We start from the raw sequence: 27,160 nt of genomic DNA, 5'->3' as shown, positions 1-27,160 counted from the left end.
TCCACCCATCCATTATTTTTGTAACACACACTTGGTCATTAGCTCTTTCTATGGCTCTTTGGCGTAATCTCTGTAATCTTAAGAGCCATTTCAATTATGCCTCAACTCAAGTTTTTTTTTAATGACCTCTTTAAAGAGACCAAAATAATACTTCAGTGGCAGAATTTGCCCAGAATGCATTGCAAAATTCAACATAGTGATGGACCATTATGAATTTGGAAAATATGTGGTACTAAATAAAAGGTCAGCACTTAGTGACATCCTGGATTCGATTTGAGTAGCTTCTGTTGTGGCACCAGGAAGGAAAAGGAGTAGAAAAAAGAAAGATAAATAACCATGGAGAGACCCCAGCAGCAGGAAAGGAGCATCCCTGTGTCATAACCAGCAGTTATGACCTGCTGTGTTCTTAGAGAATCCAAATGGTTGTGAGCTCAGCAAACATCATTAAATAGTGCATTCAACCAATGCAGTGTCCACATTCTGTAGAGTTGAAATTAAGACTAATTCCATGGACTTGATTGACTTAACATCAATTCTGACTTATTTCGATGACATACTAAAATTGTAAGAGATGTACACTCGATCAGAACGATAGAAAGATAGAACGAGATAGATAGATAGATAGATAGATAGATAGATAGATAGATAGATAGATAGATAGATAGATAGATAGATAGATAGATAGATAGATAGATAGATAGATAGCAATTTAGAGCTTCCAGCAGTATCCCAAACATAGGCAATAAGGCATGCAATAAATACTACAAAATACTAAATGCAAAAAAACTGAGTGTTTGTTTAGTCTGTGCAAGTTAAGTGTCTGTGCTAAGACTCAGTGTTTTATCGAGTCCTGTGCGATTCAATGCATTTTTGGAGAGTGATGTGCAAACCGAAGTGTTTAAAGACTCTGAAAGTGTTTTTACAGTTCAGTTTGCAGCAAAAAAAGACAGTAGTAGCATTATTAGTAACAAATAGGCATCTTCCTCTGTGTTATTCGCTTTAGTTTATAGGTGTATGTTCCCTTTTCCCTGCTGAATTTGCTACATTATTTCTTACTAGATACTTAGAATAGAATAAGGGATTCTTAGCTTCTTAAATGGGTTTATTATTTGAATATTTTGGGGTAAAAAAATCCACTCAGCAATTTCTTTTTCTTCTTTTATTTGAATTCATGTACCTTAGGGCAAAATGAACATAACATAATCTTTCATATATAAATGCAAACCTCAAAATTTAATAATGTAAAAAAAAAAAAAAGTCATTTAATTCTGGCCCACTTTTTATTTTAACCTGAAGGGTAAAACACCCAAGAATACAGCTGCCTTAACCCCAGTGTTCGTTTTACATTTCTAATTAACACTTTAAGTTCATTTATTTCACATTGCCTGAGGTATTTACACTTATCAAATATTTAGATATGTAGGTAAAATTCACAGGGGTTCTCCACTGCTGTGTAGGCAAGTCACTGTCCTCCACAGCTTCAGGTGTCCTCTGATGCCACCTAAAAAGATTCATGAAGATCATTAGATTATCAGGACTTTCAGTGAGAGAATCACTGGTATGTGCATGTTTGGATCTGTTCAAATTTTCACATTGTTGTAAAGTTGTCCACAAGAGGGCGACATATTCATAAATATTATTCAAGAAAAATACCTTATTGTTAGGAAAAACACAAAATATGCAAATTTATAAAAAAAACAAAATAAATAATAATTATTGCAAAATACTGCTGCTACTACTATTACTACTACTACTACTAAAAATAATGATAATTAAAAAAAATAACTAGCTATAATATTGTAGATCAATTCCGTGTAAGATTTATTAGTCTATTAGATAATAAAGGGTTCTTTCCTCAGGTCTTTTAGATCTTTTCTGACAGGGAAACACCGTTATAGAGTTTACACAGAAACTTTAAGGATTTCAGCAAAAGTAACCAGAGAAAGATCAGCGACTGTGCTCAGAGCCCGGATAGCTCAGTCGGTAGAGCATCAGACTTTTAATCTGAGGGTCCAGGGTTCAAGTCCCTGTTCGGGCGAAGCTTTTATTTGTTGTTAAGTAAAACTAGAGTGAAATCAGAGAACTTTGGTGAACATTACTGCTGGTTTCGGTTTCCTCTACCTTTAGATTACTTAAAGCTGCAGTCGAAGCTATTAATACTATAAATACTATTCAAAGTATATTATTTATTTTTCAAATCAACACTTCAGCACTACAGCCAGAAGAAGCTAAATGACCTGGATCTAACTGCAATGTTAATCCAATGTTTTGGAATACAAAATTATATATTTTATATGTTCTTATAGATATATAAGTACTGGGAGCTGGTCCTAATATTTTAATAACTATTATGTGGACAAACACTATAGTATATTGAGCAGTAATGTTTGTATGTGCCGTTATTTGGCGCCCCCTAGCGACTGAGTGAAGTACTCGAGGTATCTTTTTGCTCTGAAGATTTAGATGCTGCTGTCTCAGAGTTTACATCATACTCTATTAACCTGGTTTTGCTCTCAGTGAAATTTAAAAGTATGACCTGTTTAATACAGAGGGCACAACTGAATAGTTAGACGATCAATCTGATATTTATTGCTTATCATATCTAATGTTAGTCCAACCAGAACATGTACAGATTATAAAAAACAGTAGAGTGGACTTTTACTGTATGTGGTTGGTACACTTGCTTTTCTATTACTCTCATAAATCACTTGTAGATCTATAGTACAAGTGTAAATCTAAAGTGAAGCCCCAGTACTTTTCTCCTTCAGCTCGGTTCTTTTCTGTCAGAGCAGAATCTCTCTGAAATTATGATGTTTTTGTGGTTAACTAATTTTCTATTATCTAAATTCATTAAATGATTATATGTATTAATTCTATGGGACTGTTAAATCCATCTAATGTAAACATAAAGTAAGAAACAAACAAATAAAGAAGTTCTTTGTAGTGGCTATTTTACAAAAATTGGTTTGTGGTATTGAGGTCAAATTTAGTTTCCCAGCACCAACATAATTATTTTTAGATATATAAAACAAACTTTCTCAGTACATACAGTACCAGTCAAAAGTTCTTACACACCTTCTCCTTCAGATGCTTTTTCTTTATTTTTATTTTCAACATTGTACATTCGCTCCTTCAAAGTAGCCACCTGATGCTGTCTGAGATCCTCCAGCACTGCTTGACTGGTACTACCTTCTCTCAGAATGAGAGGTAAGTGTACTTCAAGGCTCTTCTCTGTTCTGGCACCAAGGTGGAGGAATGAACTTCCTCTAGATGTCCATACAGCGGAGTCCCTGGCTATCTTTAAACAACGATTGAAGACCTTCCTCTTCCTAAAAACACTTAAATTAGCACTTTCCAGGTTTGCGTTGTAGAATTCAAGTTATATTTATATTAAGTTTGTAATCTTGCATACCAGTGTAGAGTTATTCACTGCTAGAGACTCAAAGCACTTTTGTACGTCGCTCTGGATAAGGGCGTCTGCTAAATGCCGCAAATGTAAATGATGTAAATGATGCTATGATTACAGCTTTGCACTCTTGGCATTCTCTTACTCAGACTAATGTGGTAGTCACCTGAAATGTTTTTTCAACAAACTTGAGGAGTCCCCTTAGGTGCTTGTTGGCTGCTTTTCCTTCACTCTCAGGTGCCACTCATCCCAAACCATCTCTACTGGATTTAGATTGAGTGATTGTGGAGGCCAGGTCTTCTGATGCAGAACTTCATCACTCTCCTTCTTGAAGAAAGCTCTTACCTAACCTTACCTAACCTAGAGGTGTGTTTGGGGTCATTGTCCTGTTGAAAAAAACATTTTATGGTCCCACTAAGTGCAAACCAGATGTCGCTGCAAAATGCTGTGGTAGCCATGCTGGTTAAGTGTGCACTCAATTTTAATTAAGCTATTAAAAGTGTCACCAGCAAAGCACCCTCACGCCATCACACCTCCTCCTCCATGCTTCACTGTGGGAACAACACATTCAAGAATCATCTGTTTACCCTCTGTACATCTAACAATGATTCAGCAGTTTAAAAATCAGACCAAAGACTAATCTTTCCACTGATCTTTTGACTATTTCTTGTGTTTCTTAGCCCAAGCAAGTCTCCTATGCATGCTGATCTTCCAAAGTAATGGTTTCTTTGCTGCAATTCGACCATGAAGGCCTGACTTACGCAGTTTTCTCTGAACAGTGAATGTTTTGTCTGCCACTTGAACACAGAAAAGCATTTATGTGAATTAGTGGTTTCTAAGGCTGGTTACTCAAATAAACTTGTCCTCTGCAGTAGCAGTAGCTCTTGATCTTCCTTACATTATAGCATTTGATGGTTTTGGAGACGTCACTTGGAGATACATTTAACGTTCTAGAGATTTTTTAGATTGACTGACACTCATTTCTTAAAGTACTGAAGAATTGTCTTTTTTTTTATTTAATTTGAGTGTTTCTAGCAATAATATAGATTAGTACAGTAGTTATAGTAGTTGTAGTAGCACTAATAGGGTTATTGACTCTGTACTCACCCTTTGATCTGCACAAGACAACAGATAGTCTACAGCACATTAAGAAGACAAGTAATGTCACAAATGAACTCTTGACAAGGCACACTTGAACTGAAATCCATTCCAGGAGACTAAAATCTGAATCTGATGAATCTGGGAATGCCATGAGTTTGCCAAGCTGTCATCAAGGCTAAACGTAAATACTTTATATTCTGGGTTGTTCAATACTTTTTTGTTTCCTACATAGTTCCATAGGTGTTCTTCAATTTTATGGATGTCTTCAGTTTTAATGTACAATGTTGAAAATAATAAAAAATAAAAAACAACTTAAGGAGAAGGTGTGTCCAAAAGTCTGACTGGTACTGTATATATATCATAAGTAAAGTCAGATACATGATATAGTGATGTAGAAAAAAACAATAAAAGGTAACTGTTACACTGGTTCATTAAATACAGCGCCACCTATAATATTTCGAAATATCAGTAAGCTAAACAGCAGGTGGCAGTATTGAATGTGAGTGAACACATTCCTTTCATACTCAAAGCTTCTCATTTATAAAAAAGAAACAGACCACTCTGAGAACAAAAAGAAAAAAAAACTTTACACACCTTATGTTCACATTATTTATACATGTTATTCCTGGTTTCACAATTCTGGTGGGAAACCAGGCACACTGTACCTTCTAAACATGTGTGTGTAAAAAATTAATTGTTTTTTTTTGCCAAAAATCTGCTGTAAGCCTACAATTTACACAACATATTCTTATTAATTATCTCTGTACAAATGGAATGATTAAGAGTATGACACAGGTGAGTAATTCCACATTAGTATTTAATAAGTCAAAAAAATGCAAGGCCTTACATTTGTTAATTATAATCATATTATATTTATTCTAACAAAGTACTCAGTTTAAGTACACAGTGGGTGTGAAACGTTGCATTGTTGCAGTTAGTAATGCTAAAAAGTAACTATGAAATTCTGATTAGATAATTATTCAGAGTAACATGCAATTAGGTGTTGGGAATTTTATTTAAATATGACTACAATTATAGTCTGCCAGATGTTAAGCTTGGTAGCTAAAGTTCGATAACCCATAAGGTGTTGTTTATATTAGCTCAGAGGGTGTTGATTTTACATAATTACTTTAAAATCACATCTACGTGTGTCCATGTGTCTGTAAATTTACACTGTTTCCTACCATATCAATCTATGTGGTTATCAAAATAGTTAGAGACTAGTTTTGTAACACACCAACAGATGGCAGCACAAGGCTGCACGCACATTCACAGGGAGCACTAACCTTCATAAGTCAGTGTGCAAAAAGACAGCTCACCCTGTAAACATCGGGATATATAGTTTCTATATATAGATTCCATTCCATTTACTTTAAATTCACTTTTCAACTTTGTAATCAATCCGTGTATAAAAACTGTTGCATCATCAGGTAACATTGTAAAACTCTGACCCCAAATAAGGATGGAACACACAGGTACACTGTCGGGGCATGTAGTTGGGTTGCTTGGCACTGGAGAGCTATTCAGTGTGGGTTCTTGAGTTGTCATGAAATCAGGCTATCATTGGGATCCACTGCAATTTTTATATCCCCAACCACTGACTTAGGTCTACCAGAATAAACATTAATTAATACACTTGATAAATGTATGTCCAAAAAGAAAAAAACATACTGTACATACTAAAATTATCCTCAGGAAATGTTGTATTGGGTTAAATCTAGCAAGGGAAACATTTTTTTTCATCAACAATTTTTGCCTAAGGGCAAAAAATAAATGGTATATCACTAAGTTTATAAGAGCATTTTCTCATTTACAGCATTTTGGCAGCACTTTGTACTTATCCATCAGTAATCTGTAACTGGAATACCCAGCATGCATTTTGCAAAGATGTCTGTCAATCACTGGGAATCTACAGGGCGAACAAGTCATTAATAACAGACAGCTTGCAAGTGCTTTTGCATGGTTATACGCACATGCCTTAGCACAGATGTCTAGATTTTCTTAAAGTAAATGTAAATTATGGACAAATGATAATAGAGTGCAATAGGGCCATAAAAATGAAGAGGTGAAAAAAGTTTATTTCTCAGAAATGTGTGTTAGAAACTACTGCATACACAATGTGTATTTTTTTTCCAAATGTGCTGCAAATTTAGAAGTACAGACTAACTCAATTCAAAATGTAATGATGAAGAACATAGTTCTGGATGGTGTACATAATTTTTTTTCTTTATAATTAGCCTTTACAATAGCTAGATCATTCATCCAGTAGCATTATGTAGCACTCTACCATACACACCTGAGCAAATGCAAGTTTATTAGAGGGGAAGCAAACCAAGCTCCCAAGCTCCCATATTTTAGATGTATTTTTTAACAGCATGAGCATGGATTTTACTAAACATATACATTTCTCAATGTCACCTAAAACAATGCATGTATTTGTGAAGGAGTGCAGTAAGGATATCTTGCCATTTGTCATGGACTATGCATCTGCATGTTGCATGAGCAAGATACTATTGGAACTACTAAAAAGCATGATCAAACAACTGTACAGTGCTGACAGATTACCTGCCTAACTCAATTTTTGGCAGTGTAAAAAAGAGATCTTTTAACAGCCACTGAATTTAAGTCTTCATTGCAGAACCAAAAGTCCAGGGGATAGGGCAGGATTTGATCCAACTCCTCAGGCACCAATATGTTTAACCCTGTACAAAGTGAAACACCAATAAACACCAGCCGAAAAATGAAAAAAAAAATAAATGAAAAAAACCTTTACCTCTGGAATTTTTCGGTCAACCGTACTCAGGTATGTGGGGCTGGATCAGTTTATTGATTACATTTTAACCATAACAATTTAAATTTGATTAAAGATCGGAATTTTTCCAAGATGGCTTCTGGGTAGATAGAAACTGTATCCCCCTACTGGTTTATTGGACAGAGGGCACTATACATTAAATAACTAACCAATATGGCTGGAGCCAATCATTAAAATGATCATTTATATTGGGATAAACAAAATTTTGTGAGGCACCCAAGGTGTTTGGAATGTAAAGATGTAAGTATCTGTAATTAATGTATGACTGCAATATTAAGAGCATAGATCAACAAAGATCTGAAGAACTTTAGTGCATGCCTATTAACTTAAATAAAAACATTCTGCTACTTCAGAGGGAAGGGGAATCTGTCATCTTTACTTATCTTCCTTTACCTTTCAACAGCATTCGACACAGTCAACCACAAGACTCTCTTATCTACCCTCAGGAGCCTCGGTATCCGTAGAACAGCATAGGAATGGTTTGCTTCCTACCTGGAAGGTCGTTCATACCAGGTAACATGGACGGGGTCCACATCTGCCCCCTGCAAACTTACCATTGGTGTTCCACAAGGCTCTGTACTTGTTCCCCTCCTTTTCTCCCTCTATACCCACTCCATTGGTGAAGTCATATCGTCACATGGGTTTTCTTACCACTGCTATGCTGATGACACTCAACTCATCTTTTCTTTTCCTCCCTCAAATAATACAGCTTCTGTTCGGATCTCCGCATGCTTAACAGACATATCTTCATGAATGAGTGCTTATCAATTAAATCTCAAGCCCAGCAAAACAGAACTGCTTGTCAACCCAGTTGATTCATCTCCAGGTCAAGATCTCAGAATAACTCTTCAAGACTCTTCAGCCACTGCACGCAACCATGGGGTAACTATGGACAAACAACTGTCCTTCTTCTCACATGTTGCCAATGTGGCTTGTTCTTATCGATTTCTTCTCTACCACATCCGAAGGAATGTTCATTGAATGAACATTTAACCATTTCTGTCCACACAGGCTGCCCAGGTGCTTGTTCAGTTTCTTGTCATTTTGAGTACAACTCTCTGCTGGCAGGTCTTCCTCTGAACGCTATTCGTAAATGATCCGAAACGCAGCTGCAGAACTTCAATCTGCCCAAGTTGTCCCACAGCACCCCACTGCTGCACTCCCTTCACTGGCTCCCAGTAGCTGCACGTATCAGATTCAAAACACTAATGCTTGCCTACAAGCCCAAAAATGGACCAGCCCCATCTTACCTCAGAGACCTCATCACACCTCACACTGCACCACACTGTCTGAGATCCTCCAGCAGTGCTAGACTGGCATCACCTTCTCTCAGAATGAGAAGTAAGTATCCTTCAAGGCTCTTCTCTGTTCTGGCACCGAGGTGGTGAAATGAAATTCCCCTAGAAGTCAGAACAGTGGAGTCCCTGGCTATCTTAAAGCGTCGGCTTAACCTACCTCTTCCTGAAATACTTAAATTAGCACTTTCCAAGTTTGCTTTGTAAATATCAAGAGTTGTAGTCTGATTCATCTTAAGTTTGTAATCTTGCATACCAGTGTAGATTTATTCTTTGCTAGAGACTCAAAGCACTTTTGTACGTCGTTCTGGACAAGTGTGTCTGCTAAATGTTGCAAATGTAAATGTAGAGGGATGGTTTGTTTGCAGGTTTGTTTTCAGTGCTGCTTATTTGAAAATACTTAGCAATTGTAGAAAATTATTGTTTCAATTAGAGTAGCAACAAACCATTTCAATTCTTTTTTGTCATTAGCAGTGATTTATACATGGCTAACTAAAGAAAGTCAGTGATTTATTTGAGGGTGATTAATAACACAATAAGGCTATGTATGTATTGAGATCACAGTTATTCATTAATAATCATTATACATAGTGGAATAGAATTTACTTACACTTACAAAGCCTGACTTACAATCTGTGAATTTCCTTAGCCAGTAGGGATAGTGTCAGTTGCAAGCTGCTTCCCACTTGTTGAAAAGCTGGTGTTGATTGTGACTTATTTGTCAGACTGAGTTATTTCAGGTGTCTTAACCAGTGAGCATGGGTGTTATACCATAGTTCTTTATTAAACAGCTCTGTTGTTCCAGTTATGTTGATTGCATTTTATTTTAAACAAAACTCTTCAGTGGAAAGAAAGCAAATTTGACTTTTACTTGTCACATGTACTTTACAACACAATGAAATTCTTTCTTTGCATATCCCAGTGATGTTAAGAAGCTGGGGTCAGCCATGATGCAACACCCCTGAAGCAGAAGGGGTTAAAGGCCTTGCTCAATGGCCCAAGAGTGGCAGCTTGGCAATGCTGGAGCTTGAACCCCTGACCTTCTGAGCAGCAACCCAGAGCCTTAACCACTGAGCTGCCACTTTCCCATGTATACATACTGCAAGCTCCTTTTTTTTTCCTAATGATTTTCTCCATACAAATCATCCTAACATCCATATAGTGGTGAGAGATTGATGCCCCTGGCCTTTTCCCAAGTGTCTAAATACTGCATGTATGACTTATAATCCAGCAGATAAAGATTTCATCTTTGACTTTTGGGGGAAAAAATCCTTTATATAATAAAATTAAAGCAAAGGCCTGTATTGCATTTTTTCTTCAACATTTGTGGTAACATGCTTTAGAGTTCTTAGTTCTTGGCCTAGATCGACTCCAGCATGTAGCAATAGTGCAGAGCATAAAGTAAACCAGATACAGGTCTCATTCTCACATTAAACATCAAAATAAGAATACTTATTTTAGTGACTTTGACCATGCCAGGGATGTTGGTGCTGGTTTTATTAAGGATGCCATAACTCAAATAACCACTCTTTACACTTTTGGTGAGCTGAAAAACAAAGGATGCGACCTAGACCCTTAAATAGGATACAGCAGATATTAAAGGGTTCCAGTTTTTCCACCAAAACTGGACAGTTGAATACCAGTAATATTTTTCCAATGTGAGCTCCAGTAAACTCATGGAAACCTTGGAGAATTCAATGGTAAATTAACATGCTTTTCAGTGTGCAGGTCACATTTTATTTACTGAATAAATTTGGACAAAACACCAAAATCAGTTACATTACAATCAGAGCATCTGAGGCAGATATCCCACCATGCATGCCCCCCACCCCTTCAAAGGGAAAGAAAAGAAAAAAAAAAAAAAAAAAAAAAAAAAGTCCTTCACTCTGCACCAACTCACGTGGGCAATTAATTCTACCTGAAAGCATATTAAAAAAATACCTACACTTACAAACCTAATGCTTTTACAGAGGCAACTCAAAACTCCTAGCAGTTAAAAAATAGAATTTGCAAGGATTTACTTTACGAAATGAACGAGGAAAAAAACAAACAAAAAAAACAACTTCCCCAGCCCTCCTGCTAGGCTATAGCATTCAAAAGGGTACATGCCATTAACTAGAGACCACAATTTGAAGTAACATTGATATACCACAAACATGTCCACATGTACCTATTTAGAACATGATCATTTCACAGAACCTAGGCAGGCAGTAGAAAAGTAACATGAGGTACTGGAGACAGTGTAGTCGTTGTAACATCGTTTACCGAGGTGTTAAAAGCTAAATCAAAAATAAAAAGAGAAGGGATGTTATCGGCATTGGTGGCGTGGGGCACAAATACTGGCACTTAAGTTTAATGGTTTATTTTAAACCTTGGGACAGTCTTTAATGCCAACATTAAAACTGCCCTGTGTCAAGAGTATTGCCTACAATATTTGTGGAAACAGAATCAAAGGTATAAAGAAAACCTGCAAATATATTTAAATATAGTTGTTGTTACTTTAAATTAAAAACTCTTTCATTTCAGCAGAAAAAAAAAAAAAAAGAAATTAAAATTAAATAGATGCTAGTCTACAGAGATGGAATGGACCATTCACTTGGTCAGGGCAGGCCAAGTGCCCCCTCACGTCTCAAAGAGGTTCAGTTCAGTCTAGAGGAGAAATAAGCAGCAATAAGAGTTTAGAAGGAATAGCTTAATGCAACACAGAAAGCTGAGTTAATGCAGTCTTACACAAATGAGAGAAACGCAAATACACAGTTGGGGAAGGATCAAGCCTGAAAAGGAGATTTTACAACTTGTATTGTAATTCTACTGATAGCCGCCACATACATTTTATAGTATTGGCCTAGAGGGCTATGAAAGAGCAGAATGGTGTAAGTAATATACTAAAAAACAAAAAAAAAAAAAAAAAGAATAAATATGCAAATGCAGCCAACAAAATGCTGTTAAAGTTCAATGTGTGGAGACAATTTTGTCTACTTTGATAAATCAGAACAGGAGTGATTGCAGTTTGCTTGATGTTGGTGTTGTTCTCCTTGGCTGAGGTCTCCTGTGCAGTCATGTTTTTGTAGCTTAATATGACTTGTACACCTCATGAGCACCACTTAAAAAAAACAAAAACAAAACAAAAAAAAACTCAACCTAAAGATAGTTAAGTCTTGCTACATTACTGAACAATGACATTTGCATTTGCCCAGAAGTTCTTGCTGAAGGTGTTCCACACCATCAAGCCAGACCTTCCCAGGTTTTCTCCATGGAATGGGAGTTAAACACCATCGTATGAGTGCATTCTGTCATCTAAAACACGTGGCTAAATGTCTTTTTTTTGTGCTGCTCAGCTTAAGTACTGCTCCAGCTCTTCCTCCATGTTGGCTTCGGGCACCATCTGGTCTGCTTCACGTTCTCCTCTGGCATAGGCAGTGCCCGCCTGGCCAGTTGCTGCCAGGAACCAGGGATGGTCCAGGATTTCACGTGAAGTCAGTCGTTCGGTTGGCTCCCGCCGCAAAATGCAGCGGATCAAGCAGCGTGCCTTGGGTGTGAGTGTCTCTGGGATGTTGAAGTGGCCACGTCGGATCTTGCTGAAGAGTGAGCTAGGTTCCACATCGTGGAAAGGGTAGCGACCGACAAGAATGGTGTACAGCATCACGCCCAGACTCCACACGTCTGCCGCTTTGCCCGAGTAGCTGCCACTGGCGTTGAGAATTTCCGGGCTTACATAAGCTGGACAGCCATGTTTGTCTGAGAGAGAGTCATCGCTTCCCTTCAGGAGGTATGTATCTTCTAAACTCTCCAACTTAACAAGGTTCCTGGAATAGAAAGAAAACCAAAAAAGATATTCTTCAATGCTGAGAAGAAACAATCTTACAATCGTTTAAAGGCTGTGGTTATGTAATCACAGCCCAACCATTTATCATTGCATTTATTATCCACATAATGGTACATATGAATCCAGCAAAAACTCAGTTAGTACATCCACATTCATAGGGAAACCCCTGTATTTCCTCTGATGTAACAATGCACAGAAAACAGAATAGAAATCACAAATGTGCTTTTCTGTTCCCTAACTTTTTCTGGCTGTCCTGTTGTCCTTGCATTTTCAGTAACTTTAAACTGCAGATCAGATGTCAAGGCGACTTGACTTCCAACAAACCACCGTACTGTAAAAGTGAACAGAGCATGCACCTTCTGACCTCTAGCTCGGTTTCTGTTCAGCTGCCTGTTTAAAATAACCCTCGAATAACATACAGTGTACATGACTCACACCTCTACTGCAGAACGGAAAAAACACACATGCTGAGTCTGAAAAAGACACCAGGGCAAAACATGAACAACCATTTGAATAAGAGCTTGGTTGCACATAAACACAGGGCAAGTTTTCCAGTCACCGATGAAGCCTGTTTGGGGGGGGGGGTGTGAACAAAAAACAAAAAAAAACCAATAGTGATTCACTACCAGCACTGCAATTTTTTCTTTTTCCAAAACCACTCAATCCACCGGGAAACCAGACTTTTATGTGCAACAGCTCAAGGTTTTAAACACCCACTAACATGGTCATGATCCTGGTCAGGAACTCAGCACAGCTCTGTGCCTAATCAGGGTCTCTCTGGCTGCTTGTGCCTATTCCCATATGTGTGCATATGCTGTGATTCATTTCAGGCCAAGGTAAAAGCACCTACCTCCAAGCAAAATCCTTTTATATTTGCATGCCATCAATCGTTTATGTCGCATCCCAGGCTACAGTGCATGAGAATGTTAAGGTCACTGAGCTCACATTTAGAACTGTGACCATGATGACTCCCTTTCCATGTGCTGAGCCACAGGAAAACTAGCTGAGGTGATTCATTGGGCAGAATGTGCTACTACCATAGCTTAAAAAGGAACTCCCCCCCAAAGTCATACATAGTGCTATGACATCAGCCTAAATTTAGAGGTGAGGCATGTGGTCAGGCCAAATTGCACATTCCAAATTTGCCTTAGTGGGGCTTTGCTCTAGCTCCATTATCTGCCACTCATTATGCCTGGTGCAATATTACTGGAATGCTTTAAAGTATGCCAGGGCAAAAAGGTACATACCAGGAAAAGTATAGATGACAACAAACCTAATTTCTGTATAGTCTTATATATCAAATGCACATTTTTTTTTTTACCTTTCCTCATTCTTAAAGACGAACTTCCTCAACTTGAGGTCTCTGAGAACCAGGCCATTGTCGTGGCAGTGTGCCACGGCGGACACTATCTGATAGAAAAGTCTGGCAGCCTCTTCTTCCCGCAACTTCTTGCAAGTGCGGACAAACGAGTGCATGTCTCCATGGCTCCTCTCGAAGAACACGTACGCCCGCGTGTCTCCGAGGAGAATCTCCACTATTTGGTTGATGTTCTGATGAGCTCCCAGTACAAAGTAGGCAGCTAACGATTCATGATAGTGGCTGATATCGAACACCTGGAAGGAAAAAAAGAGAAGGGAGCGATTTGTATTCAATTAGACATGGTCATTGATTCCAAGGAAATTGGGCTGTTGTGCAAAGTAACTGTTCTTAGAGCCTCTTAAACCCCTGAACTACTGGTCTTAAAGATTCGAACTGTTCTCCATTTTAAAACCCTCCACTTTGTAAGACAATAGAGGGGGCTGAGAGACAAAAGGACTGCAACCCATGCGCTATCGGAAGGCAAGGCATACACCTCTGCAGCAAATTTAAGACTCCAAAACAGACACTGATCTTTGATGTTGCTTAGTAACAGGCACATAAAAGGGAGGTGGGGTAAATATAGCACACCGATGGTGGCCATCGGAGCTTTAAATCTTATCAAGGTATAAGCAGCGTCATCTGGCTTGCTGCCCAAATGAATGAACCTTTGGTCTTCCTACACATGCAAACCTCTCCCACTTAAATATATTTTTAACCTGTCGTGGCACCTAAAAAAAAAAGGTGACATTTTCGGTCCTGGTGCATCTGCAGACCTCAATCATTAGCAACATCTACAAATCAGAGATGCCTCTGTGTTAGAAACAAGCTTCTCTCAACAAAAGCGTGTACACATCCATTCGGGCACATAATGTACAAACACGGCTGATCACAAGGCAGAACACCATGGTTACCACTGGGTTTGCCTATTAGGCAAGTGGACGCTGATTCTTGCTCCTTTTGTCACATCTCATATGATCTTGTAGCTTTAGGAATTGACCAACATATCCTGTGGATGTTAAACTGTAGAGGTACTTATGAAATGTGTAAAGGCACTTGAGAATTTATTTTGCAGCAAAAAAAAAAAAGATATTCTACTAAATGCTGCATGGGATGCACTAATGCCCACGTAGTCCTGCATTTTAAAAACACTTATGATTTAAGACTGATGACCCTGTCTGGCCTATGAACACTGCTCACAAAGTGGATGCCATCTGACTTGCCAAAAAAAAAATCTATGTCCCAAATCTAGTGCCATGTTAAATACTATGCTAGTATGCATACTAAGACTAATCCCTATACAGTGTTCCCGGGTAGGATATGAATACAGTGTGCAGGTTAGGACGTGGCACGCGGGGTTTTTTTTCCCCTTACCTTGCACACGAGCTCTTCCCCGCTGTGTAAGTGCACGGCCCGGAACACGCGGTCTCCCTCCAGCGGCTCCAGTAAGAGGTAATGCCCGATGCAGGACACCCGGTGTGTGGAGTCAGGGCTCTCCGGAGGACTCGGGGAGCCTAGATTGGGACTAAAGCTCTGATTCGGCTCAGGAGTCCTCTGTTGTAGACAAGACAGCTCCTCCAATTCGTGCGCTTTGTGCCTCGCTCTCCCATACCGTGCGATGTTAATGGGATTGGAGCGCTGTATGTTCATGAGTGTTAAGATGAGGTTTGTGCTAAGGTGCGAGGGATTGGGTTTTGGAGAATGGGATAATTCGGATAAGAATTTCCTAATCTGGATGAAAAATAAATCAATTCAAAGCTGCTTGGATTCACTTGCTGTACGCCAACATGCCAGTCGACCAGCAGTCGCACAATGTCGGAAAGAGCGCTGACTGTCGTGCAAATCAAAAACTAGTGCTGCAGTGAGACCGGGCGAATAATATATATAATATTCATATAATATAATCCGGCTGCAACAACAACAACAAAAAGTTACCCTGTGGTTACTACGCCTGAGCTTTTAAAGGATGAATTTTATGATTTAGCTGCAGGAACCGTTGTGCAAAAAAAAAAAGCTTCCCCCAAATTCAGAAGAGCAGTGTTAAAGCCCCCCCCGGGTGCTGGCTAGCAGAGAAGCCTTGGCGTGTGTGCTAACCGGTCAGTGGTGTCGGCTTTCCTGAGAAAGGGTTCCGTTTCCATTCAGCGGCCTCCTTCTTGCACTGCTCATATCCACTCGGCTCTGCTCGCCATCTGCTGCACACGCTACAGGAACCGACCGGAGCGCAAACCCCTTTATGTGTAATCTTCTCTCTCTCTTTTTCCTCTCTATCTTTCTCTCCCTCACTCTCTCTTCGGGAGTCGGTGTCCTTCTGCGGTGGCGATTGCGCTTAAATTAATTCCTAGATCTCCTGCGGAATGGTCGGGATGTGGCGACGATTGTGATGCTCGAGAGGAGGAAAAAAAAAAGGGATGGCCGACTTTCCCAGGCCTATCCCTTATTTCAGCAAGGCATCATCATCTCCCGCGGTGTACTAACTACTTACGTGGCTGAGAATCCCAGTCCATTCAGAGCGAGGTCAGCCACACACACACATACACACTCCCTCCTCCTTTTTCTCTCTCACTCACACACCGAGGAGGTGACTGGCTGCTCTCGGGTTGCTCAGCACACACAAGCAGCGAGCTGCTCCAGCTCCGCCCCCTCTTACGTCACCCTCGGGTATATCTTTGATTGGGTTTGCTGTAGGCCGAATCCCAAGCGCTTCCCTATTGGACAGTCTATGTATCAGCCTCAATGTATAGCCATATGTCTTTGTCTATGCAGTGCGCATACAGTATATAGTTAATAGGAGCCATCAAAACTCAAGCTGCTGTCGGCTTACTATAGAGTGTGAAATGATTCTTATCTCGGAATTCTTAGGAAACACATGCACTGCAAGCCCTCGAGTCCTTCATGTCAGCACTGGACCACTTCTATCAATGATTAATCCTTTACAGGCTGCTTGCCAGATGGTTGGCAGCTTCTGTAAGTCTCAGGAATTTTTTTTTAGGATACCCACTGGGTTTTTCCTATATGTACAATCAAACCATTAGCCGTGTGAATAAAAGTATGAATGCATTCGAATCAATGGAATGTTCAGTCAAATAGAAAAACACACCGACCAGGCATAACATTATGACCAGTGAAGTGAATAACTGTTTTTCTCTTAATCATGGTACCTGTTAGTGAATGATTGTCTATAAAGTTGATGTTAGAAGCAGGAAAAATGGGCAAGTGTTAGGATTTGAGCTAGTTTCACAAGGGCCAAATTGTGATGGCTAGACAACTGGGTCAGAAAATCTCCAAAACTGCATCTCTTGTGTGGTGTTCCTGGTCTACAGTGGTCACGATCTATCAAAAGTGGTCCAAGGAAGGAACAGTGGGGAGCAAAGTCTGGCCCAGGTGGTCTGATCCAACAGACGAGCTACTATAGCTTAAGTTGCTGAAGAAGTTAATGCTGTTAATGCTCTGTGGGTCAGGACTGTTATGGCAGCAAAAAAGGGGGCCAACACAATATTAGGCAGGTGGTCATAATGGTATGTCTGATCAGTGTCCATAAAGTCATGCCTGGTTGGTGTACATTTTAAACAGGATGAAATGGTATTTTGGAGAATTCTGGTTTCACATTCTATTCATGCAATAGACCAGAAATATTTGATTTATTTAGTAAATGTCCAGTTATGTAAGATACCTGGCTCACAGTTAAGCAATTAAAATTACTGGCAAGAATGGCAAGAACAGTCACCATTTAATTCTTAATCATGAGTTATTCATTTGTGTCTATAAATGAAGGAAATTTTAATTTGCAGCAGTGCTTTAAAAAAATGTTTTTTGACCAGCACCATATACCCCAAACTGTAAGTTCATCTTTTAAGAACTTTAAAAAAAAAAAAAAAATTTGTGCTGTTAGTTCTCTAAAACTAAAAGATCTGTGAAAACAAAGCCTTTTTCTGATCTAACACCTTTAGTATCTAGTCACAGTCTAGAGTACAGTCTTTTTTTCCCCCCAAGTGCTGGGTTCAGTCTGCTGAAACACTTTGCAGGGTCCACATTCAGACCGCCGCTCTCCACTTTACTGTCTCTGTTCTAGACAGATAAGCAAAAAACAGTTATTGAAACACAGGCTCATCTGACAAGGTTAAAGGTCTCAGCTGACTTTTTTATGTATTTGAATTATTAATTTGCCCTTGTTTTATAACTATACAGTGGCTACAGTGAAGCAATAGTGAGTGTACATACAGTGCTTAAACAGTGTTTCGTGATATTTATTGCTTAAGCCAGTGGTGTTACGCAATTCATTTGGTTTCTGTTGGCAGTTTGTAATGGTCTCTATTGTGTACTGTTTAACAATGTGAGCTGGTAATTTCAGAGAATTTCTAAGAAGTGTGATTGTGTGTGTCTGTACTTGTGTTTGTACAATAGAGGGTAGTGTGACCTGGGAGAGTCTGTAAAGTGAGACTGTGGCCTGAGGAAGTGTGTTTGTGTATTGGTCAATACACAGAGTCCTTCATAGTGTGTAGTAGTGCATGAAAAGCTGTGAGACATATTTATAAACTCCATTAGACAATCAATAATGGCTCCTTTTTTCCGGTTGGATGTTTCCAGTGTAGTGTTTACGCATTTGCTGAACTTTCTGTGTACAGTAGTGCAGTCTAACAGTATAGTACAACAATATTCTGAATATATTTATTTTCTTCCCTTAAAGCCTATAGTTTACTATACCTGCAGATGTGTGCTGCCCAAGCAGCTCTTAAGCTGAACCGCGTCCCTGAGCAACACTTGAGGAGGAGGAGGAAGGTGAAGGATTGAGCAATTGCTGTTCGGGAATGTGGGGTGTCGGACAGAATGCACACAGCTGGAACAGAGACACAGGCGAGGCTGTTCATTTGAATCAGCTTCCTCCCCCGGCAAGACATAGAACTTGCAGGGTTTCTCACGGGATTCATGGCCTCATTGTACCCACGCTTTATGAAAATGTATCTGCTGCACAAAATGCTCTTTTTTCTGTGCTTTACTTTCCTGAGTAGTTGTAGATCAAAATACGCCCACACACACCCCTCCCTTCTGTTACGTTTCAAACTTGACCAGTTCCACCCTGAAATAGGTCAACACTTTCCAGGTCTGGTTTGACCTATTTCTCAGACCTGGATCCAAATTGATTCAGCTTTATAATCTCCTATAATGTGGATGACAAACATCAGGATGAGAGCTGATTTGGGATAGGTTACACATTACTGTGCGATTTCTGTAATACAATCCACTACTGTTTCCACCAGCAGAATAACTTAAAATTCATTAAATGAAAATGCTATTTTATTGACAAGCATTTAATCATGTCAGAACAAGCAAATGTCACTTTATCTCACTTTTGAGTAATTTATAACAGTCCTGGTTATACAAATTGGAGAAAATCAAAGAGAACAGAGTGTGAAGACGAGACTGAGCCAGATTACAGTGGCAGATTGCCTGGAAGCTAGACACTCTGATGCCAAAAGTCTTCAAAGGTCAGTTTGGATGGCTAAAATCTTAATCAGCCATTTCTGGCAATGTCAGTCACCCCTCTCAGTGCTGCTGCCTGTGAGGAAATAGAAGAGATTTGTAGCCAAGATGAAAAACTGTTGGGTCGGGTGATGTGCAGTGACCTGCTTCCAGATCCGGAAGGCCAAAGGAACATTACTCTTTTATTTACAATCCATAGCTTGAGACTGTATTAACATATTCTAGCCATTTGCTCTAATAACCTTATGCAAATTCAGCAAAGGTGAAATCCTCTGCAAATGAAAATTTGATACTTGTTAAGGGCAGAGTTTTTCTCAAATTTAAAGGGGCTGGGTGACTGAAAGGGCAAATAGTGTCTAGATTTTATATGACAAAAAAAACCCCTTTTTTTCTTCAGGGGTCCTTCATTCTATTATGTTTATCTCTTGTTCTCCAACTCTGGCTGTTTCTAGATTTGAACTGTTGAACTGTACAATATAAGCATTTATTGTTTTGTCACTTCAGGCTATGGGAGTCATAATTTAGCTGAGTGCCAATCGCAAAAGCTTAATCTCTATCTTGTACGGCCATTGAATTACACATTCAAAATCTACTGCTGCCAATACACATTTGCCAATACTGCTGCTATGGCAACATACATCCATTCACTTGGAATAACTCCATGTACGGCCATAAACATAAGTAATGTCAAATATGTGTGCTGTTCCGGTCAAAGGTCCTGTTTCTGTTTGGTGTTTTTCTGTTATGCAATACACGGTCTTGCAACAGTAATATGTAAGCAGGGAATGATGGCTGCATGGCCAGAACAAATCCAGACAGGCATGACAACCCTTAAGAAGAAAAAAAGAAACAGCAAATGATTTTCTCGAATGCAGCTTGGCATATTCATGCTTCTTTTAATTACAGGTTTATTGCCAGTCGTGCATGCAGCAATCTGAATAAAACAGTTAATTAGGCAGAGCAGACAGCTCAGCTGCTCACTGTTTTATTGTGCTGCTCTAGTAATGCATCAAGCATCAATGATCTCTCTTTATCTGCCTTACAGGCAGCACAGGGAAACACACACCTTTATCACACTTTATCTCTGTGACTCTCACTCTTTTGAAGCACTGTTGGTGTGGCATTTCCTATGACACCCACAGCTGCACTGCAGCCCACCGAGCACTCACTGCCATTGATCTTTGCCTTATTACAAAATATTCTTCAAAGAAACACCCCTTGACTTAAAAGTGTTTTAAATTAGACCCTTTGGTTTACCTTTTGGAGGCCACAATGTATTCAATTTTACTTTTTCATAAAAGGGACACTTAATGGAAATGGCAAAGGTTTACTTTTTTCAAGTCAAGTCAAGTCAAGTCAAGAGGCTTTTATTGTCATTTCTACTATACACAGTGGTACACAGTAAAAATTAAACAACATTTCTCCAGAACCCCGGTGCTACACTAAACAACAACATAGAGCTACAACACAACACAAAGCTACATAAAGTGTATCGAGTGCAACCTAGTGCAAACAGTGCAGACAAAAAATAGTACAGACAGACAGTGCAGACAGTACAAACAGACAGACAACACAACACATTACACAAGATAGTGCAGACCAGTAAACCTACTGTATACTTTGAATATACAAAACTGTGCAAAAAGAACTATAAAAACTATAACCAAGATTATATGTAAACAAACACAATGCAGTGCAAAAACAGCAGTAGAAGCATAAAAATAAATAAATGGTGTTGGAATGGATTGAGATGAGTAATGAGTGTGTGTTAAGTTCAGGTTGTACAGTTCGGTAACACACAGTTGAGTGAGTGAGTGTGTGTGTGTGTGTGTGTGTGTGTGTGTGTGTGTGTGTGTGTGTGTGTGTGAGAGTTCCATTTCAGTTCTGTGTATTAATAAGCCTGATGGCTTGCGGGAAAAATCTGTTACACAGTCTGGATGTGACGGCCCGAATGCTTCGGAAACGCTTTCCTGATGGCAGGAGGGTGAAGAGTGTGTGTGATGGGTGTGTGGGGTCGTCCACAATGCTGTTGGCTTTGCGGATGTAACGTGTGGTGTAAATGTCCATGATAGAGAGAGAGACTCCGATGATCTTCTCAGCTGTCCTCACTATCCTCCGTAGGGTCTTGCGATCCGAGATGCTGCAGTTCCCAAACCAGGCAGTGATTCTCAGGATGCTCTCAATGGTCCCTCTGTAGAACATGGTCAGGATTGGGGAGGGAGATGAGCTTTCTTGGTGATGGAGCTGGTGTTGAGTGACCAGGTGAGGTTATCCGCCAGATAAACACCAAGGAATTTGGTGCTCTTGACAATCTCCACTGAGGATCCATCGATGATCACTGGAGAATGGCCGCTCTCCTGAAGTCCACAACCATCTCTTTGGTTTTATCAACGTTCAGAGACAGGTTGTTGGCTCCACACCAGGCTGTTAAATCGTGCACCTCCTCTCTGTAAGCTGACTCGTCGTTCTTGCTGATGAGACCCACTACAGCCGTGTCATCGGCAAACGTTTTCATACTGCTGTTATTGCACCTGATTTGTAACGCCCGATGACTGACCGCAGAGTATCCAAATCAATAGTATTGTCCAATGCCTATATTGGTCACATAATGGAAATGGGAGTCATTTTGCGGCTGCTCTTTTCCTCATTGTAGTAACCGCAAGACGACCCCTGACTCTCATTCTGATGAGTAAATGTGAAGTAGAGTTAACCAAAAGCATCACCCTTATTGATCTGACATGCAGACAGAATTGAATTGTTGGCATTGCTGAATGCAGCTCAGAATATGAGGAAGAATCTTACAAATTCATACACAGTCACCATAGTCATTATTCACATGATTACAGTAATTAAATAAAAAAAATACAACCATTTTACATAACTTGCAAAATAACTATTACTTCCATAACAATATATATATTTGTTTCCCTGTAGTAATGAGTATCAAAACACCAGAGATCTAAAACTAATCGTACATTTCATGTCGAGATTGAACTTGTGCAATCGCTGCAAGCTTTTCTCTGAAAGTGTTTGATGCTTTGATTTCACAGGTACCAGAATGTAGACCAAAAAGAAACTGAAACATTGAAATATCTAAGAATTACTAGTTCCTGAGAGACAAGCATGTGGTTGACTGGGTGATTTTACACATTTTACACAATGGTGTATGATAAGGAGCATTATCCAAACCTGTAAGAGACTATATAAGTTTTATATAAAAACTATTGAAAAAAACAGTGATTGCAAATGCCATGATAGTGTTTCTCTCCCCAGCCTTTGAAGTGCTCCTTTATGCACTTGTCATTCCATAGGAATTTCCCCTTTTCAAGCCAGCAGAGGAAGTAGTGTAATACCTCCGCCATCAGACTCACAAGTCCCTGACACATTCTTCAGACCCAGCTCCTACCTACATTACACAGAAGATGTCTTACAATCAAAATATACGATTTTACTCCCAAAGTTCAAACAAAATATCTATTATTTGCATTCAAGATTGGCCATGCTTCTAAATCCAAAGATGCAATGCATTATGAAAGGGGTCTGTGCACATTGTGTTTTACATTAAAAAAAAAAAAAAAAAGATTTAAAATAATGAATCCACCATTTAAAAATTAAAATAGGACATGAACCATTTTAATATTGACACATATTTAATTGTTTCTACTTCTTTAACCACACTAAGTCTAAAAACTTAATACAGTCAACCCCCGGAAAATTTGCGGGTTCTCATTTGGAACCCAACTAACAGCATGTTGCTGATTATCCTAAAATTTGTGGGAATCCGCAGCGGGACCGAATGTTCAGAAACATTCAGGAATCACATTTTAAACTTTGTTTTCACTAACAAATTTCATATTGTTTTTTTAAACACATTACTGTATTAAAGTGACATAATATCTTGATGAATTCACTAAGGGCCCATAAGGGCTGCGGGGGGGTCCAAAACGCACGGATTTTCGTAACTCGCAGGGGGTCTTAGAACGTAACCCCCGCGAGTTCCAGGGGACCGCTGTATTTATATACTAAATGTATATATCTAAATGTGAAAAAAAGCCCACTGTGCTACATTTTAGAATGAACAACCTAAAAAGTCTAAGTAGGTTACTCTACAGCATGTTCTCTGGATAGATTCTGTGTATTCTGGATACATATTCTGTTTTCATAACTTGCATGACAAAAAATGGGGTCAACTGCAGAAATATATTTTGATGATTAAAATATTTTTAAATTGCAGCACCTGGAAAAAAATTTTATCAGCTGTGATGTTGCCATCCTTTATTGTCACCCTCTTGCTATTTTTAAAAAGCACATAGTGATCCTTATGAGCAGTGCATCTAACAGTAATCATTAATCTAGCCTTCTTGCTACTAGCTAACTAATAATAGCAAATACACACCTGGGTCAGTCAAGATCAATCCTTTATTTAAGTTCCAAATGAACATGAAATGAAAAAATAGAGCTTTTGGTAATGTGTAGCTTCACAGACAAAGAAAAAGTTAAGAAACAGATCATTTGTTTATTACTTGGCAAAAGTTGTTCTAGAACAATTTGCTGTGTGTGGATGTAGAGAAATTCTAAATGACTGCTATCAAAATCCTATAAAGTTCTGAGCTCACATGGCATTATTGCTCTTAGATGGTTGATGTCAGTGCACAAGGGACTTAAGGAAATGGATTCCGGGCATATATCCAGGAATCCATCCATATTCTTTGGTCTTTAACTGCACCATATCCTAGTGTAATTATAGAATGTAGAATAGAATAGAATGCTAAATTAGAATAACAGTAATAGCACGAGATTCACCAAGCTAACATAATAACAGTGCTAATTCTTGATTCTTTTTTGGTTTTAAGGATTACAATTATGACTACTAGTCAAGACAGCAGACATGTGCCAGCTGATTTGGGAATTGCAGGTGAAAAGGCTTAACATAATCTTAATATACTTCATTCTGTTAAAAATAAATTTAGATTGCTTTTTAAACAGCATAGACTTTTATCCATCACATAGCACAGCAATATGTTAGCAATGAATCAAAGAATGGCACATCAAACATTTTGAATAGTTTTCAAGTTACATTTAACATGAATTAAACAAGTTAATTTCCTTGGAAATGTTCAATATGACATAATTTCAACTTCTGTTCATTCAAGTTTCAAAGTGGGGGAAAAATATTGACATCTTCATGTTCGTCTTTTGTTAGTGACAAGCTGACCAGCTAACTTTAATGTTTATCTCACATTTTCTTCCTCAAAATGTGAACTATATAGTCAGTGTTACAGATTTAACAAGCATAAATGAAAGCAACTTATATTCGAAAAGAGTTTAAACTGCTCCATAATCATCTCTTAGATACAGCTTCACCATATCAGTGATTGCTAATTTTCTTTATTAAATAGCAATTAGTTAAATGTGACACCAGGCATATTAGGATGAAGGCATTACCATAAACGTAGGCTTTGCCGTTTTGAAAATTTGATTATCGAGATTATGCAAGCACAAGACAAATGGAAATAATAATAATATTACCCCATTCAGACAAAGAAAAAAAAGACAATAAATGTGGAGTGTATTTGAAACGGGCCTGCTTTTTGACATCTGACTCAGAACTTAAGTATCTCACAAACCCAAACTAGACCACCCAAATCTCGACATGATGAATAATATCTTCCATAGTTTACGCTCTGCGTAATGACTGGGGAGAAGCTTTGTGACACATCTGCAATAGGGTATATGAGCATGTTTCCACTGCTTCGAAAATACCAATAATGATTAAATCCCATCTTTTTTTGCAATTTGTGCAAAAAGACAAAAGACACATGTAGAGATTTCTTCCAGGGTGCTAGTATAAAAATGATAACCTGATGGAATCTAGACTGATAGAGATTGCTTGTGTGTGTGTGTGTGTGTGTGTGTGGCTTAGTGGGAGAGATGGCGCTTCCCCTTATGCCTGATGTGAAATTGATTGCTTAGCTTCTCATCAATGGGGATGATTCATCCTAGACTGCAGGCAGCTTCCATTCTCAAAATGCTCTACCAAGGGCGCCTGCTTTGCAAAAGTGTAATCCTTCTCCAAACGACTGAGGTAATACACTTACCATGAAATGCTTGGTAGTTAGGAATGCACAGCAAGCCTTGTATATGTGCGTTCAACATGCACTCCAGGTACTGTAGCTAATCACCAACACTCTTGTCCAAAATGATTATAAAATGTTGATGGTATTGATACTACAAGAAGCTGCAGCTGAAACTCTGTTCTACTATTTGATTGCACTGGCAACAGGAATGGGTAAATGTTATCAGCAGGTGACCATTTTAGGTCACATTATCATGTCTCTTGATTGCAAATGGCATTTGTACACGGGGGATTATCAGCACCGGCTGGAGGTTTAAACCTGATTCGTTCTCTTTTGATTACACACAGTCAGGCCTTACACTCGCTGCATTTCCAGACGCCTATGACGTGCCTTTTAACGTTTAGATTTTACATGTTGGTTAAATATTAATTTGCTTTCCTTGTAAACATAAATTTAAAAGTTATGTGGACGAAGGCTTGCACACTGACTATACATTCTGTATGCGTACTTTATAAATAATGTATTGCTGCAGGATCCTTTGCACTTATATAGTTGGCATAATGCATATGCTGTCATTTAATTTTTATGATATTCCTGATCATCAATTCGAGCGCTGTTATTGCAGGCAACAAAAAGCCAAGAAATAAACCAACCTTCCTCTGTCACCTTCACAGCCAAATCAAGCAGAAACCTTTCTCAACTTATCAGTGCACCATCATGCCTATATTGTATAAGAGGATTTATATATCAAGCACAGAGGTAGCAGAATCAGTCTTAAGAGTCATGCACATATCTCTGAACTGCAGGAGCTCAGGCATGTAGGGCACATCTTATCGAAACACAGTCACCGCACTCCTATTTCAAAACCTCATGATAGGTCACTGTGACCTGTATTTTTGTTCCCTGAGTTTAAACCTTCACCTTCCATTGTAAAGAAGCATGTGTGTGTATGTCGTGCATATAAATCTGAGTGCAAGACCACTCTCTGACTATTTTTAAAATATAGGTCTTGTGCTTATTTCTACAGTTGCAGTGGAACTATTTTTAAAAATATATAAAAAAACACAAGTAAAGTTACATGATCTAAATATTTAAACAAACAACAAAAAAAGAGCATTAGTGTGAGAACATACAGACACCTTTGAAATGCCAGTGAGAAATCCCCCGTGTTTATTTTCAGCACTTGTCACCTCAGCCCACACATTTAGAGTCAGCGCGCCCACATTCACACATCTCTCTCATTATGAAGCATTCATGATCCACCTACCTCTGATTCAACATCTACTGAGCACAAACCACACTGGCTGACACCTAACAGCAATTAACATTTGAGGGTATGCATTGCTGTTCTAAGGTCAGCTAGTAATGAAATTAGGTCAGAGACAGTACTTATGTAGAAACACCATCACTAAATTTACACAATGCAGTTATATTTATATGAAGCACTGAATGAGAGCCATTTATACAAATCCGAAGCAACCGAGGGCATGAGAGTGTGTGAGAGTGTAAACAAACCCAACATGAGTGAAATCAGCCGATATTATTCTTTAAGAGGGATCAGTTTCAGGTGTAGAGAAGTTAGGCTAATGTGTTTGCAGTAGTTATGCATTTTAAAGTGGGTTATATTGAGTAAGATTCCAGTTTTTGAGCCTTTTTTTCATTAATTTAAGGAAAGCTATTAAATTTGTGTACACCTTCAAACACAGCAACAATACTAGAAATGTATATCATGATTCATCAATACTTGGAGCATTTCCCAAACCACATTCTGAGCTACTATAAAGTAGGCTAGTATTATGTACAGTTAT

General features: G+C 38.8%; 1 protein-coding gene, 1 long non-coding RNA gene and 1 other non-coding gene across 3 annotated transcripts in view; 2 read left to right on the top strand and 1 right to left on the bottom strand.

Annotated features, from left to right (window-relative positions):
• The first annotated feature begins 1,965 nt into the window (after window positions 1-1,965).
• Window positions 1,966-2,038, top strand: trnak-uuu. The gene has a single exon. It is a non-coding gene; the product is annotated as a tRNA-Lys (tRNA).
• Window positions 2,039-10,328: 8,290 nt separating this feature from the next.
• On the bottom strand, window positions 10,329-16,408 carry trib2 (tribbles pseudokinase 2). The gene is made up of 3 exons (XM_046836702.1): window positions 15,172-16,408; window positions 13,762-14,054; window positions 10,329-12,420 (listed from the first exon to the last, which is right to left on the bottom strand). Exons 1-3 carry the CDS (start codon window positions 15,445-15,447, stop codon window positions 11,949-11,951), a joined length of 1,041 nt encoding a protein of 346 aa, XP_046692658.1. The 5' UTR covers window positions 15,448-16,408; the 3' UTR covers window positions 10,329-11,948.
• The window catches only part of LOC124377290, a 24,800-nt gene continuing 13,832 nt past the window's right edge, over window positions 16,193-27,160 (top strand). Inside the window, exon 1 of the long non-coding RNA XR_006924087.1 lies at window positions 16,193-16,311. This is a non-coding gene — a long non-coding RNA (uncharacterized LOC124377290). The remainder of the gene's footprint in view (window positions 16,312-27,160) is intronic.

This window comes from Silurus meridionalis, chromosome 23, assembly GCF_014805685.1.
Source record: "Silurus meridionalis isolate SWU-2019-XX chromosome 23, ASM1480568v1, whole genome shotgun sequence".
Lineage (NCBI taxonomy): Eukaryota > Metazoa > Chordata > Actinopteri > Siluriformes > Siluridae > Silurus > Silurus meridionalis.
Note: the sequence above shows the minus strand (reverse complement) of the source record. Positions and strands in the feature narration are given on the sequence as shown.